Raw genomic sequence first — 13500 nt, 5'->3', positions numbered from 1 at the left:
ACAAATGTGCTTTACACAATTGATGTGTGTATGGATTGTGATAAGAGTTGTATGAGCCCCTAATAAAATGATTAAAAAAAAAAAAGACGTCTACGTGTATAGGTCCCTGGCACAGAGATCGCTTTCACCTCTAGAGGAGCTGCGCGCCTCACCCCCGCCCCTTTCTGGAGACAAATTTCTTCTTCTGATATTCTACTTTTGGGATTATGGAATATCAAGTCACCAATGTACAGTAATTCTCAATGACAAATATGGTCAAAAAATTTGGAAAACTCTTAATGAGCCACTTATTATAAGCAATCAATTCTGGTCACAAAGAATCAAGTAAATACTACTCAACTATCTCCATATAGAGAAGATTTGTGTAGACGTTCTCCATTGGCCATAAACTTATTCTAAATTTAATCTAGAAGAAAGCAGGTCAAATCAAATTAGAATTACAAACTCATTGGATGTATCAGTTTCATACTCATTATATAAAGTTCACAAGAAGCCTTTTGTGCTTTATTCAAACAGTTAAAAATAAGGAAGCCAGGCCTTCTAATCCCTAGATGGAAATCTTAATACATATGTATCTGCATACACACAAACTCACATAAATACATACATACAATAAAAATGTTGATCTGAGTGTTGTTACTGAGAAAGAAGGGGCTAGACACCACGAAAACAAAGATATTGAGGACAGGAAACAGCAAAATAGTGGGGATTCTCAAAGCTATGTCAAAATATTAAGCAGCAATTGGAGAGGACCACAAGGTTTGTACCCTCTCCTATCAGTCTTAAATTTCCATGATCAAAGTCACTAACAGATTAGATAACGAGGGCTGGAGGCTTGTCTCAATTCCATTATTTAAAGTGCATAAATTCTCTGGAATTTACCTATTACCATAATAGCAAGGATTAGTCTATTAGATTAGTGAGTTAATCTGGTATCTCAGCACATAAGGGAACAAAACATAGGACAGACTAATTTCAGAGGCAAGAAGCAAGACAGTGATGTATAATGGGAAGTAAACAGAGTAAGAAAAGGAAGGGTTGTGAGTGCTTTAAGAGGTACTTTTATCTAGACTACAAATCCAGAAAATATAAAAGTTTTGATATTTTGATAAAATTTGTCAATGACACTTCTCTTCTAGTTTGATAATCACATAACCATACATACAACACCTCACCCTGTTACTAAGCAAAAAAAAAAAATCTTTATCTATAACTCATTCTCTCTGTGACAACTATATGAGAATGCAACATTAGGTCATTCTCTCTGGGATGTCGATTCTCTCTGCCCCATTCTGCAGCAGTAAACAGCCTGATATTTACAATCAAGAAAACGAAGCCTCAGCTGTAGCAATACCTCTGGTGCTATTTCCTTTTCCAGCACCAGCCTCTGACTGACTCCCCAGTTGAGGGAGAAGCTATCTCCCTGGGTGGCCTATTTCTGACAAAGATAAACTACTTTTTGCCTTCAGTAGAATTATTCATTCTCTGCTGTGTCTAATTCCCTAATAAGGTCAATAAGTTCAGGGTGAACCAGTGCGTGTTGGAAGCCCAGAAGAGTGGCCTGGAGACAGAAGGATGATCTGCTGCTTCCTTACACAGAGCTCTCCTTACCCAGAGGCATGCGTGCCAGGCACTGTCCTGCCTTGTGTCATTTCAGAGGCACTAAGTTGGTTACTGTGGTTTATCAAAACACAGTAGATGCTCTTAAAAGAAGTTGAAGAGAAAGTGGAGAACAGAGAGGGAAGCAAAGGCTCAAGGTCACAAAGACAAACCCTGACCAGAGGGAGTCCTGTTAATCAGACTCCCTGAAATGGAAAACACTGTAGCCCATTTCTTTGAAAGGCCAGCTTGGGCTTTGGCAATTGCATTAAATTTTAAGTGAATTTCCATCTCATTGACAAATGGAGTCCCAATAACTTTAGTGACCAGGTTGGTACCAGGTTAGATAAGAGGCTTAATTCCACTAGAAACAAAATCTAAAGAACCTTTTAGGATAACCCCTTATGCTATTTATAATTTTATTCTCTGTCATTAAGTGTAATATGATGATCCTTCAGCCATGAGTGCTATTCAATTGCAGGGAACAAACTATACTGCATTTGAAGTGTTTGTTCTTCTTGTTCCAGTGCCTCAGTCCATTGCAAATGCAATGCTTCTAGTTAATACATGATGTTGAGAAGTGAGCCCAGAGAGCCATGTTATGGCTTCATAAATGATATACTTGTATTTTCTCTTTTGAGAGCATCTGAAGGTTTCATTTATTGGACACTGTTAATTTAGTGGTAGTCTGGTGGTCCTGAAGCCTCCAAGATGTCTCAGGATGGGAAGGCAGTTAGCTAGCAAAGCCTTCTTTGACCTGATCTCAAAGTGTTTATTAGGCAATGCTAGACTGGTCTTTATTTCTTAAATACCTAACTGCCAATTATGTCTTTATTCATGAAGAGCAATACTAGTGGGATTGATTGTGAAATCCTCTTGGGAATACCATACAAATCATATAAGAAATTCAGATTAATTTTTGTCTAGTTTTGAAGCTCATGCCTCTAAATGCTAATAGCAAAGACTGCTACTGTCTAATTAGAAGTGCCCTGCTGGCAAAATGGATTAAGTGTTGGGCTGCTATCCACAAGGTCAGCAGTTCAAAATCACCAGCTGCTCCATGGGAGAAAGATGAAGCTTTCTACTCCAGTAAACATTTAGTTACAGCACAGTGTGGGAATTGCACCCGATCTGATCCCACCACACCAAAGCAAAATACTAACAAGGGGGAGCAGAGCAAGGAAGTCCCAAGGGAATACCAAAAATAGACTTTGGGGTCAGGGCATGGCACCCTATCAGACTCAACTGGAAAAAAACACTCCTAAAGGTCAACAAACAGACCTTGAACTATTTACAGGCTTTTCTTTTTTGTCACTGGTTTTGTTGTTGTTTTGTTGCTTTGTTTTGCTCTGTCTTGTTTTTGTGCATATTATTATCTCTGCAGGTCTATCTAGATAAGATAGCTGGGATAAACAATCTGGAGGAGAAAACAACTGAACCAATGGTTCTGGGGGGACATGGGAGAGGGGGAGGCGGGGAAAAGGAAGTGTTCCCAAGGACAAGTGAACAAGTGATCCAAAATTGGTGGCAAGGAGGGTGTAGGAGACCTGGTAGGGCTTGATCAAGGGCAATGTAACTTAGAGGAATTACTGAAACTCAAATGAAGGCTGAGCATGATAGTGGGACAAGAGGAAAGTAAAAGGAAATAGAGGAAGGCAAAGGGCATTTATAGAGGTCTAAATATGGCCATGTACATATGTAAATATATTTTTATATGATGATGGGGAAATAGATCTATGTGCATATATTTATAGGTTTAGTATTAAGGTAGCAGATGGACAATGGGCCTCCACTCAAGTACTCCTCCAATGCAAGAACACTTTGTTCTATTAAACTGGCATTCCATGATGCTCACCTTTCTGACACGATTGCTGAAGACAAAGCGGGTGCATAAGCAAATGTGATGAAGAAAGCTGATGATGCCCGGATATCAAAAGGTATAGTGTCTGGCGTCTTAAAGGCTTGAAGATAAACAAGGGACCATCTAGTTGAGAAGCAACAAAGCCCACATGGAGGAAGCACAACAGCCTGTGTGATCATGAGGTATCGATGGGATCAGGTATCAGGCATCAAAGAACAAAAAATCAGATCATTTAAATGAGGGGGAGTGCGGAGTGGGGACCTGTGATAGGTAGGTTTGTAGTGCCAACATGGCCAGTGAACACCTGTGGGATTGGTTGAAGGGCGGAGAGATAAATAGCTCAGGGAGCCTTTCCTCTCTCTCTTGCTCTTTGATCATCGGACAAGTGTGCGGCTGCTTTGCTTGTTCTGCGCCTCCATTTGCAAGCTACACTATCTGTGGGACACCTACCCATGGACTGTGTCACTGTAACTAGAGGTTCCTTCAAGACTTGCCTCGCCACGCTACTGGAAGGTACATCTCTTGAGCTGAGGACTGTTGGACCCTGTCATCTGGCTGATTCCTGTGACCTGCTTGCTGTTTGCTGCCTGTGGCCGGATAGCTTGAATTGCTCCACAGAGGACTACCCCGTGGCCCCCAAGACTTGAAGGACTGCTGGTGTACTAGCTGTCTCACGGGAGTGAGTTGTACTGAGCCATTTGTACTGCTTTATAGATTAGTTAACTGTTTATTTCTTATGTTATCTATTGATCTATATAAATATATATATAAAATTATTAGTATCCTGGTTTTGTCTCTTTAGAGAACCCTGTCTAACACAGGACCCAAAGCCCATCTGTAGGCAACTAGACATCCCCTTACAGAAGGGTAGTAGGGAGGAGAGGAGCCAGTCAGGGGGTAGTGTACCAATGATGAAACATACAACTTTCCTCTAGTTCTCTAATGCTTCCTCTCCCACCACTATCATGATCCCAATTCTACCTTACAAAACCAGCTAGATCAGAGAACGTACACTGGTACAGATAAGAACTGGAAATACAGGGAATCCAGGACAGATGAACCCCTCAGGACCAGTGGTGAGAGTGGCGATACTGGGTGGGTGGAGGGAAGGTGGGGTAGAAAGGAAGAACTGATCACACGGATCTCCATAGAACCCTCTCCCTGGGGGGCGGACAACAGAAAAGTGGGTGAAGGGAGACGTTGGGCAGTGTAAGATATGACAAAATAATAATAATTTATAAATTATCAAGGTTTGAGGGAGGGAGGGTGGGAGAAAAAGAGGGAAAAACGGGTTGCTGATACCAAGGGCTCAAGTAGAAAGAAGATGTTTTGAGAATGATGATGGCAACAAAGGTACAAATGCGCTTGACACAATGGATGTATATATGGATTATGGTAAGAATTGTACGAGCCCCTAAGAAAATGCTTTAAAAATAAGATTTAGTCTCAGAAACCTACAGGGCAGTTATACTCTTCTTGTAGAGTTGCTATGAGTCAGAACTGAATCAATGGCATTGAGTTTTGAATCTTGTGACCAAAAAAGCTAGTAACAAAGGACTGTTGCTACCCTATCCAATTATTCATGGGGTTCAATTAAGGTATACTGAAAGGATCTATTTTTGTAAATAGAGTGTTCAAAACAAGCACTCCCCAATATTTCTATATGTACTCTATATTGCTTTAGGTATTACACTATCCAACTTCACTTAATTTTCAACTCTGGGAAGAAGGCATTATTTTTCTCTTTATGGAGATAAGAAAACCACATCTCAGGAACGTTAGATAACTTTCCAAAAGTCACAATTTACGTGTTACAAGAAGTAAGGTCTATATACAGGTACTCTCACTCATGTTCTTTCCACTATAGTATGCTTCTTCAGAAAAGTTATCCTTTCAGGGAAAATACCATGAAGCTACTGCCTGACTTATCTCTTTATGAGAGCCTGGAGCTAATTTTCTAATGCGTCAGTGTGAGGCAGGCTAAGTGGCAGAGTTGTCTCCAACAAGGCTGGCGAAGATGGCCACAGGGGACTAACATCACAGCACGAGTCCCTGAATATGACACAGCCCAACTTGGCTGATCTTCTTTTTGAGCCAGATAAGCTTGTATTTGTGAGCGTGTGCTCTTGGTATCTTCTTTGTTTCCAAGAACCTATTTACTCTTGGAAGCACCAAATTTACTAAAGGAATAATTATTTTAAACGGTAAAGTTCAGAAGTAGAAAGCACATTAGTAGGCTAAGATACCATAGAACAATGTTACATCCAAAAGAATAATTCCATACAGATTCTCAAGTCATGGTTAAGGTGACTGGGAAAGAGAGCTACAATAGATCAGTCTGTCATGGGTATGTGATGTGGGAGTGGTGGGTATATACCATACATGAGGGGCTTCAGAAACTTCATGGAAAATGAAATGACAAGATCAGGGAGTATTTGCATGCATTCTGTGAAGTACTTTTGTATTTGCCAACTCTACTTTGGCTCTTCTTCCTTGCTCTATCTATTCACTTTATGGCTTTGGGTAAGTGATTTGGCATCTTAATGCCTTTACAGTAAAAAGGGGATAATGACATATTTATTAAAAGGCTGAATCTCTTCAACAAAGAAGTTTCAGAGTGAATTTCCCACTGCAGCCCATAGCACTGGCTGGATTTAATGAGGTTCTTTATTGGTGGCCAAAGGTGGTACATTCTTAAAGGGCAATCCCAATTTTCAAATGATTTTAAATGAGTCAAAGAAATATATCTCAATTATTTCTTCCTATCTGAAGAACATGGGTCGTAGTTATTACATGGCTAATTATAGTCTGTGGTCTCTAGCAGGATTAGAAAAAAATATATGGGAAAATGTAGGCATGTAAGGAAGCATTCTAAATATCTACACAGATCTAGAGTCTCAATGAAATAACATTATAAAACAAACAAAACACAAAAACAAAACAAACTCATTTCCATTGAGTCAATTCCAATTCACAGTGACCCTATAGGACAGGGTGGAGCTCCCTTGTGAGTTTTTGAGGTGCTTACTCCTTAACAGGAGTAGAAAGCCTCATCTTTCTCCCATTGTTGGTTTCTCTCACCAACAGTTGGTCGTTTTGACCTGCCAACACTGTAGTTAGCAGCCCAACATGTAACACGCTACACTGTATGTATGTACGTAAGGAAGCATTATAAAAAGCAGCACAGATCTAGCCTTAAAGAAAGAGTAATGTAAGGAAATTCGCTAAGTTCATTATAGTCTCGAGAAGAGAGAGGAAGTTTACTCTATGTGTTCAATGAAGTGTTCAATATCCACCCATAAGTACAAAATATGCTCAGAAGTGCTTTTACAGATCTGTGGCTTACCTGGGATCACAGAGAAATTTGGTTTTTTCTCCTTCTTCTCTCCAGATAAGCCATTCTCGAAAAGAAGGGTGTACAAACATGCGTGTCATGTCTCTGCGCTTAATTAGAAACATGGAGAGGTTTTCCATTCTCTGCTGAAAATCCTCCCACTCGAGCGTGCCTTCAACGCTACCAGCATTGATGGCCTGGAAGATGTGTTCATCAGTCAGTGGGTGCAGAGAGGCCACTGCCACATTCAGGAGAGGCATCACCCTGTCAAAGGAAGACTGGGTTGGGAACTTCATATTGCACTGGAGCAAATACACCTCCGAGAGTGACACAGGAACTACTTTGTAGCTTGAACTCTTTAACACTAGATAACCTTTCTCTATGAGGTCAAATGTGAGTTTCAGGTATAGGTAGGACCCTTGACTGAGAGTCTTGAGATGAGAACTTAGTTTGCCAAATGTGGTGTTATCCATTTTGCCATTAAGGGAAATGTTATTCTGGATCTCTGAGCTGCTGTGTATCCGGTGCAGAATATACGCCTGCAGGTCCTGGTCTATGGCTTCATTTTCTTCTAGTCGATCCAAAAAAATTCTATGGAAAGGCAGAAGCTTGGTAATTTCCTAAAAGAGAGAAAGAGACAGAAAGACTTTCAGTTTCCCCTAACTCTTGTGATAAAGGCCACAAATTTACCCTGAACTTCCGAGATGCCAAAAAGGGGAACACAATCAAGTATTGGTATCCACAGATTAAAACAAAATCATGCAGGAGCAAGACAATTTTTCCTTACATTAAGATTGTGATAAGAATTGTACGAGGAGCCCCCAATAAAATGATTAAAAAAAAATCATACCTAAAAAGTTCAGAAGGCCCTTAAAAACCCATATATCTTAAATTGTCTCTAAATTGTTTAAAAAGAAAGTTGATACCTGTTATATATCTGGACAACTCTCAAGGTGGCAGAATAAAATCTTTTTAAAGTTAAAAAAAAAATACTTAGAAGATAATTTTTATGGGTTTTCATAAAGGGAAATTTAGGAGTGATTTATTGGGCAATATTCTAAACAATTCTTTCAAATAAGTATAAAATTTTATGCAAATAACCTTTTGATCATAATCTTTCTATTGAAAACCATGGTATACTACCAAAGTACAATAAGGGAAATATATAAAGACTCAGAGAATGCCAAAAAAAAAAACAACGTTTTCTAATAAAATGACTGCATTTTAACAGATGATCTGGAGGTGCTTTGACCAAATGGAACATTTCTAATGGTGGGAGCATGCACCTTGGTGATCTACTTGGAAATTTAATGGGGGAAGGTGAGAGGACTCTGTGGTGACTCATACATACTGGATTACAGCCTTATCTACTGTGGACTGCTCTTCCTTTAAGTAGCCACTCTCTCCTATAGCAATTTCTCCTTAAACATAGACCAAGTAAACACATGGCCTTGTCTTTATCTACTAGCCTATCTTTCTGTTTCTATTTTGGGCAAAATCCACAGACACTTTATTGTGCTTGCTACCTCTAACCCTGCCTTTCTCATTTTCTCCTCCATTTGTTCCAAACGGGATTTCAATCCTATCACTTTACTGAAAGGGTTCTTTTTTCTTCTCAAGGCTATCAATAATTTTCACCTTGGCAAACCCAATAACAAAGTTATTTTCCCCTCCCTCCTCCCTCATGAGCCCTTGATAATTTATAAATTATTTTGTCATCTGTTGCCCTGTCTGACGCCTCCCTTCACCCACTTTTCTGTTGTCCGTCTCAATTCTCATCTTTCTTAACCTCTCACAATATTTGATGCACTTGATCACACTTTTCTTCTTAAGTCACTTTCTGTAGCTGTTTCCCTGGGTAGCATATTCCTCCCAAACTGACTTTCTACCTAAGTTCTTTTTCTGGCTGATTCTTCTTTCTTTTCCCAGTCCAACCAGGGCTTATTTTTCCATTCTCTTCTCTAGTCACCCGTATACCCTAGAACATTTTTTATTTACTCCTTATGATTTTAAATAGCATCTATAATATTGATATTCCAGAATTTTATGTTTCTAGTTTAGTAATCTCCCATTTCCATCTTATGTTTTTAATTTATATGTCTACTCAACATTTAGACTTGGGTGTTTCATAAACAAACTTAACTGATCAAATCAAAACAAATGAATTCTACCCTCGATCACACAATCTTCTCTACATTGGTAAATGGCATTACCATCAAGCCGACCACCAAATCCTAGGAGCTATCTATGATTTTTTGTCTTTCTTCATATCATATTTACTCAGCTGCTCACCAAAGTCTCAGGATTTATTCTTGAATCATCTTGCTTGCTCAGATCCACCTTCAGTCCATGAACAGGGTTTTTTTTTTCAGTTTCCTTCAAAATACAGTCCTAATACGACGGCACCACTAGTGATGGCCTCCCATCACTACCACTCTAAGCCACCAAAATTGTTCATTTGTACTTCTTCAACAGCTTCTCACTGTCTCTACTCTGATTCTTGATTGTCCACATTTTATGAAATACAGAGCCAATAGCCAGAGGGATCTTTAAAATGAACAATGAGATTTCTTTCTTTTAAAAAAATTAAAAAAAAATCATTTTATTAGGGGCTCATACAACTCTTATCACAATCCATACATACATCAATTGTGTAAAGCACATTTGTACATTGCCCTCATCATTCTCAAAACATTTCCTCTCCACTTAAACCCCCAGCATTAGGTCCTCATTTTTCCCCTCCCTCCTCCCTCATGAGCCCTTGATAATTTATAAATTATTTTGTCATCTCTTGCCCTGTCTGACGCCTCCCTTCACCCACTTTTCTGTTGTCCGTCCCCCAGGGAGGAGGTCACATATACTTCCTTGTAATCGATTCCCTCATTCCAACCCACTCTCCCTCTACCCTCCCAGTATCGCCACTCACACCACTGGTCCTGAAGGGATCATCCGCCCAGGATTCCCTGTATTTCCAGTTCCTATCTGTACCAGTGTACATCCTCTGGTCTAGCCAGACTTGCAAGGTAGAATTCGTATCATGATAGTGGGAGTGGGGAAGAAATATTTAGAAACTAGAAGAAAGTTGTATTTTTCATCGTTGCTACATCATCTGAACAATGAGATTTCATCACTTTCTAAAGATCCATGAAGAGGTGTTTTCTTTCTTTTGTTTTTTTCAATTGACAACAGATGTATGGTTTTATTTCTGGACTTTCAATTCTATTTCATTGATGTATGTGTCTATCGTTAAATCAGTCTCAGGCTGTTTTGCTTACTGTAGCTGTAAAGTATGTTTTGATAAAGGGACATTTGAGGCCTTCTACTTTGTTCTTTAAAATTACTTTTACTGTTTGGGGCCTATTCTTTAAAAAAAAATCATTTTATTGGGGGCTCATACAACTCATTACAATCCATACATATATCGATGGTATCAAGCACATTTGTACATTTGTTGCCATCATCATTCTCTAAACATTTGCTTTCTACTTGAGACCTTGGTGTCAGCTCATTCCGCGCCCTGCCCCCGTTCCCCCCTCCCTCATGAAGCCTTGATCATTTATAAATTATTATTTTTCATATCTTACACTGTCCAGTGTCTCCCTTCACCCACTTTTCTGTTGTCCCCCAGGGAGGAGGTTATATGTAGATCCTTGTAATCTGTTCCCCCTTTCTACCCCACCTTCTCTCTACCCTCCCGGTATCACCACTCTCACTACTGGTCCTGAAGGGATCATCTGTCCTGGATTCTCCATGTTTCCAGTTCCTAACTGTACCAGTGTACATCAGAGGCGTTTTCTACCCATCCTTTCTAAGAAAACTACCACCAAAATTTATCCCATATCCAGTTTTATTTCTTTATAGTTTAACACTACCTGAAAATTTGGTATATACTCAAATTTAGTATTTTATAAACTTATTTACTGTTTGTGTTCCTCACTAGGATATAAGCTCATTGTTGTACCTCCAGTCCCTAAAGCAGTGTCTGGCACATTTTATTTATTTATTTATTTTATTAATAATTTTATTGGGAGCTCTTACAGATATTATAACAATCCATTAATTCAGTTAGATCAAGCATAATTTTACAATTGCTACCATCAGTTTCAAACATTTTCTTTCTTGAATGCTTTGATATCAGCTCCTCTTTATCTCTTCTCTCCCTACCCTACCAACCAAGAACTCTTATTATATATTATTATTATTTGCTGTATCTTACACTACCTAATGTATCTGTTCACCTGCAATTCTGTTACTTGTTCCTCTGAATGGGGTTATACAGTCATCATTGCTATCAGCTCCCTTTCCCCCTTCCCTCCCCTCTCTTCCCATACCCTCAGGGAATCATTACTCCAATTACTGTTTCTGAAGGGGTTATCTATGTTGGCTTTAATTCATAGAACCCTCTTTAATTATACAGATAAACATATGCAGGCCTAAGAAGATTAATGAGGTAAAACAAAGACCATAATAGTAAGGGAAATGAGTAGCTGATATCAGGGGCTCACGTGGTAAGAGAATCCTTTGAAAATGATGGTGGAATATGTACAAATGTGCATGACACACTGGATGAATGTATGGATTGTGATAAGAGATGTAAAAGTGCCCAATAAAAGTATTTTAAAAAATAGTAAGGGGAAGAAATATTAAAGAACTAGAGGGATAATTATGTGTTTCATCAGTGCTATACCACTCCCTAAATTTATCATCCCTTCCATGTGGCTCTTCTAGAAGGGACTGTCCAATTATCTTACAGGTGGGTTTTGGGTCACCACTTTGTCCTTGTTACTTCACGTCAGTTTGCTTGCTTGCTTTTGAGCTTCTGACTCCTGATCCTTTCAACACCTCATGATCACACAGGCTGGTGTGCTTCTTCCACGTGGGCCTTGCTGTTTCCCTTCTGGATGGTCACTTATTTAACTTCAAGCCTTTAAGACTACAGACACTATATCTTTTAATAGCTGGACACCATCAGCTTTCTTCACCACTTTTGCTTATGCACCCATTTTGTCTTCAGTGATCATATTAGAAATGTGAGTATATTACAGTGCCACATTATCAGAACAAATCTTCTTGTACTGAGGTAACATTTAAGTAGAGGCCCAAAGTTCTTCTGCTTCCTTGTTGTATTTACATATATAAACAAATATACCTATATTTATATATTTTTCAAACCTATATTTATACATATAGATATAATTTTTACTTTCTTCTTCTTTCTGCTTTTTCTTCTTCTTTCTTCCTGCCCCACAATCATGTTTACCCATCGTCACCTCTCAGTAATTCCTCTTGGATACATTTCAATTGATCAAACACAACCAAGAACACTACATCCGCCTCACCTTTATTTTTAGAATCCTTGCTATCCCCCTGTCCCTGTCATTATTGGATCACTGCTCACCTACCCCTGCTCTCCGCCAAACCCCCCCTCAGCCATCGGTCCCTTAGCTGTCTCTTTGGGATTGCTTATCCTGTCTATCTTATATAGATAGACACCAAAAGAAATTTTAAAAAAGAAAAGAAAGACCATAAAAATAGCTCCAAGCCAACTGTTAACCTGACCCAGAGTACATAGGCATCTCTCTGTTACATAGTGAGCCAGTTCCTGGCACATTTTAAATGCTTAAAGGATGTGGGAAATAAGGATTTCGCTCAAGCTGTCTCCCCCAAATATATGCCAGACTTAGCTGCTTGAGAATGACTATACACTTGGAGGTCATCAGGAGTAGATTATGGGTCATTTTCCCTAAGAGCAATCAGCCATCTAGATCAAGCAGACACCACTGTTTATCCCACAAGTTGGGCCCACTCCCTTCTGATATGGATAGTAGTTGTCTGTTTCCTTGTAGTAGACACCAGAGAGGTCAAACCCGCCCAAGGAAGACCAAGGTTAGGTTGCCATCATGAATCTAGGGTTTGCCCATCTTGTCACATGTATAACCCTAGACCTTCCCATTCCTATGGGCATACCCCTAGGTCATCCCCTTCCTGTTATGCTTATGCCTATCATAGATCCCCTTCCTACAATGTGTATGTCTATTGTACAACCCCTTCCTGTGATGTATGTCTTCACCTGTAATTAGGGGGCTTGCACGTCCCCAGAGGATAAAAGCTGGAGAAGCATTAAAGTTTCTCCCTCCACGTGGACCACCAAGGGGGGCTGAGGTGAGCAATGCTACCATGAATTGTGTCTGACTCCATTACTTAACTCTATCTTTTAACTCTCATGCTCTCTATGACTTTACTATAACCTTTACTTATTATCGCTGTACAACTGCGCCTACCAGACCTGTGATTTGTGGAGAACCCCTCTCCCTTTAACCTCACAAAGGGATATCTGTGAAAGTAAGGAATAATCAAATATGATGATTCATTTTAAAAACATAACTATTTCATTGTTGGAGCAGAATGAAAAATAAAAGAATTCTTGGTTGAAGTGAATGAAGAATGTAGGGAACTATTGCTTGTTTTAATGCATGAAGACAATGAAATTGAGATTTTGTAGGCATTCAGCTATAATGAGGATGTTGGGGAAGGTTGAGTCACTTCTCCCATATATCTTTATAGGCCGTTTTGCATTCTTTGTTTTCCTTCTAAGCTAGTAAGTGATCAAGGGAGAGCAGGGAAGAAAAATTTATTTTTCAGGTGTAAAAATTCAACATACAACCTGGCGAGTGGATTCTGAATCAGTGAGTCTAAAGGAAAGAAC

At 39.3% G+C, this 13500-nt stretch overlaps 1 protein-coding gene across 7 annotated transcripts in view; it reads right to left on the bottom strand.

Moving 5' to 3' along the window:
* TANC2 (tetratricopeptide repeat, ankyrin repeat and coiled-coil containing 2) overlaps positions 1–13500 on the bottom strand; it is a 333029-nt gene that overhangs the window by 83967 nt on the left and 235562 nt on the right. For all 7 annotated transcript variants that reach the window (XM_045299320.1, XM_045299321.1, XM_045299323.1 and 4 more), the window contains one exon: positions 6807–7414. In XM_045299320.1, the coding sequence (XP_045155255.1) occupies positions 6807–7414 (608 nt within the window). The remainder of the gene's footprint in view (positions 1–6806; positions 7415–13500) is intronic.

This window comes from Echinops telfairi, unplaced genomic scaffold (assembly GCF_000313985.2).
Source record: "Echinops telfairi isolate 266 unplaced genomic scaffold, ASM31398v2 ScPeMD7_7458;HRSCAF=8496, whole genome shotgun sequence".
Taxonomy (NCBI): domain Eukaryota; kingdom Metazoa; phylum Chordata; class Mammalia; order Afrosoricida; family Tenrecidae; genus Echinops; species Echinops telfairi.
The sequence above is the reverse complement of the archived record's forward strand: the minus strand, read 5'-3'. Positions and strand labels throughout refer to the sequence as shown.